Raw genomic sequence first — 3,201 nt, 5'->3', positions numbered from 1 at the left:
TCTCTCTGGTCCAAGTAATGGTTTTTCATTTTTTTCGTTTTTTCCAAATGATGCCCTCTAAAAGAACAAAATTGAGGTTGACATTTTAGGTGAAAGATGTGGTTTGCAAGTTTTGAGGTTGACATTTTATGTTTCATGAAACATGTGATATGATAAGAAAATATGTTTAAAGATAAGCTTTGAGGTTGGCATTTTATGTTTCATGAAACATGTGATATAATAAATATGCTTAAAGACTAAAAACAAAATGTAAATTTGTTTTAAGAGTGAGGGTAGAATTAATGTTAATGTGGAATGGAAAAATAATTTATAAAATACTTTTTTAGTTTTCTTAAATTTAAGTCATAAAACCGCTTTTATTGTTATATATAACTCCCATCCTAAACCTAGTAAATTCATGATTTACACTTTATCAATGGAAGAAACGAAAATTTTGCATTATAAATAAACAGAATTCACATCGGTAAGACACAAGGTCCTGCAAGATAAGGGCATCCAAATAGATAGTCAGATATAGAAACAAAACGAGCCCTTAGAAAATTGTGAAGGTAAAGCCCAAAACAGTCTCTCTAATATTTTCATACGTTGTGTATTTCATCTATATCTAGAACGATTTTATTCGCCCTGGTGTAAGCTTTCTGAATTTCGTGCAAGAGGATAGGGTGCAGATGTTGGCGAGCATGGCTTCAAAGGCGAGTCCTGTGAAGGAGATCCCTGGAAGTTACGGTCCCCCACTGCTGGGCGCTCTTGCCGATCGATTCGAATATTTCGTAACAGAAGGAGTCGATCAGTTTTTTAAGCGCCGCATAGACAGATACAATAGCACGGTGTTTAAGGTCAATATGCCGCCAGGTCCGCCCATCGTGTGGGACTCGCGAGTGATAATGCTGCTGGACGGCAAGAGTTTCCCCGTGCTCTATGATCTGAGCAAGGTAGAGAAGAAGAATGTGCTCACCGGCACTTACATGCCCAGCACTGCTTTCACCGGAGGTTATCGGGTTGCCGTATACCTGGACCCCTCGGAGGAGAATCACAGCAAGCTCAAGAGATTTTGTTTCGAGGTTCTCAGAAGCAGTCGAGACAGATATTTCCTGGAGTTTTCCCGAGCGTTCGACGAGCTCATCGCCACTGTCGACAAAGAAATGGGGAGCGGCGGGAAGGCGTCTTTCGGCAAGCCGATTGAGCAATTTATATTCAATTTCCTCTGCCGGTCGTTAACGGGGGCGGACCCAGTAACTCAGGGCCTCGGAACCGACGGCCCTTCGTATGTTATCAAGTGGCTTGCGCCTCAGCTCGCTCCTACAGTGAGCTCGGGCGTCCTTCTAAAGATCGTGGACGAGCTCACCATCCATTCAATACGTCTGCCCTTCTGGCCCGTCAAGGGCTACTACGACAAGCTCTTCAAATTTCTGTGGACACATGCGGCTTCGGCCCTGGACAAGGCCGAGAAAGAGTTCGGACTGAAAAGAGCGGAGGCTTGCCATGATCTCCTGTTTAACATCTCTTTCAACGCTTTTGGGGGAATGCTAATTATGCTCCCCAGTATCGTCAAACATATTGCCCGCGCGGGCAGCCAACTGCAGAGAGATCTGGCAGAAGAGGTTCGCGTAGCCGTTAGGGCACAGGGGAGCCTCAACGGGAGGGCTCTAGAGAGCATGGCGCTGGTCCGGTCGACTGTGTACGAGGTGCTGAGGATTGACCCGCCTGTGCCTTTGCAGTACGCGAGAGCCAAGACGGATTTTGCTGTGGAAACCCACGACGGGTTTTATGCGGTGAAGAAGGGAGAGTTGTTGGGCGGGTACCAGCCTTTTGCGACCAAGGATCCCAAGCTGTTCGATAGAGCGGATGAGTTTGTGCCCCGTCGGTTCATGGGCTCGGAAGGGGAGAAGATGCTCAAGTACGTTCTCTGGTCCAACGGCCGCGAAACGGATGAGACGTCCGCTGATAACAAGCAGTGTGGGGGCAAAGACATTGTTGTGATGGTGGCGCGGTTGTTTGTGGCGCACTTCTTCCTGCAATACGATTCGTATAGCATAGAGCAGTCGTCCTCCGTCACGTTTACGGCGCTGAACAAGGCCACTTTCTGAGATCAGAATACGCGAATGCTGGGTTTGCAGATAAATTGCATAGACCAGTCGTCCTCCGTCACGTTTACGGCGCTGAACAAGGCCACTTTCTGAGATCAGAATACGCGAATGCTGGGTTTGCAGATAATAGTATTTGAATTCGTTTTAGATATTGCAGGTTCCATATGGATTTTAAATAAATTGCCTAAACTCTCACTCTGTGTGAAACACATCATTGTATTGCATATATATATAGAAGTTGCTTCTTTCTACTGTCTTCGCGTGTGTTTGCATTTGTTTGCATTTGTGATCTGTTATTTATATAGGGCTACAGGTGTTTACATCCAGGAGGGCGCACAACCCTAACCTGCTTTGGAAGCTGAGAAATTGGAGGTTGTGCCTCAAGAGTTTGAGTTCCTTTTCCGGTTGTTGAAAATATAATTTCAACTGCGATCGCCGATATCGCATCGGCAAAATGAAGTGAAGGAATTATAAAGGAGCCTTTGTGTTTGCGATAAGCGATCGCCGATATCGCATCGGCAAAGTCGAAGTGAAGAAATCATAAAGAAGCTTTTGTGCTTCCGACGAGCGATCGCCGATATCGCATATCGGCAAATCGGCATATCGGCAGGTTGGAGCATCGGAGGCAGGCAGCGACAGCGATATGAAATATCGCCGATATCGCATCGGCGAAGTCGCAGCGGAGGACTTACAAAGTGATTTTGTTATTGTGCGATGAGCGATCGCCGATATCGCATCGGCACATCGCTATCGGCAATGTCATAGAGTCGGGGTCTTTGACATGAGAAAAGTTGCGATGCGATGCAAATAAAGTCAATGGTTAAAGTACAGGTCAGCAGCTAATAAATTTGACGTGAAGTAAAAGTTCCTTTACCGCCAGTAAATGTCAGTAAAACAGTAAATGCAATTTACTGTGGTTGGTAAGTTTTGGTGAAGTTTTTAATTTTGTTTCAGCGGGAGTATGGGCACAAGTAAAGGCTGATAAAAACATTTAATTTTATTGTTTTTTTATTTTTACGGAAGCATGGCAAGTGAAAACGTATGTAAGTCCTTTTGTTTTATTGCCATGAATATATATGTAATGTTTTCGTGTGTGTGCATTGTAAGGTAGAAG

At 44.8% G+C, this 3,201-nt stretch overlaps 1 protein-coding gene across 1 annotated transcript; it reads left to right on the top strand.

The window, feature by feature from the left end:
- The first annotated feature begins 399 nt into the window (after nucleotides 1–399).
- Nucleotides 400–2,343, top strand: LOC149187765 (allene oxide synthase, chloroplastic-like). Its single transcript, XM_089412881.1, has 2 exons — nucleotides 400–548; nucleotides 662–2,343. Exon 2 carries the CDS (start codon nucleotides 669–671, stop codon nucleotides 2,085–2,087), a length of 1,419 nt encoding a protein of 472 aa, XP_089269007.1. The 5' UTR covers nucleotides 400–548; nucleotides 662–668; the 3' UTR covers nucleotides 2,088–2,343.
- Nucleotides 2,344–3,201: the final 858 nt, after the last annotated feature.

Source organism: Pinus tabuliformis, chromosome 3_1 (genome assembly GCF_031772625.1).
Source record: "Pinus tabuliformis cultivar Carrire ecotype Pingquan chromosome 3_1, CPIR1, whole genome shotgun sequence".
In the NCBI taxonomy this organism is placed as follows: Eukaryota; Viridiplantae; Streptophyta; class Pinopsida; order Pinales; family Pinaceae; genus Pinus; species Pinus tabuliformis.
Note: the sequence above shows the minus strand (reverse complement) of the source record. Positions and strands in the feature narration are given on the sequence as shown.

Coding starts and splice junctions, on each gene's coding strand:
- LOC149187765 (XM_089412881.1), top strand. CDS start 669: ATGTTGGCGAGCATGGCTTCAAAGGCGAGTCCTGTGAAGGAGATCCCT.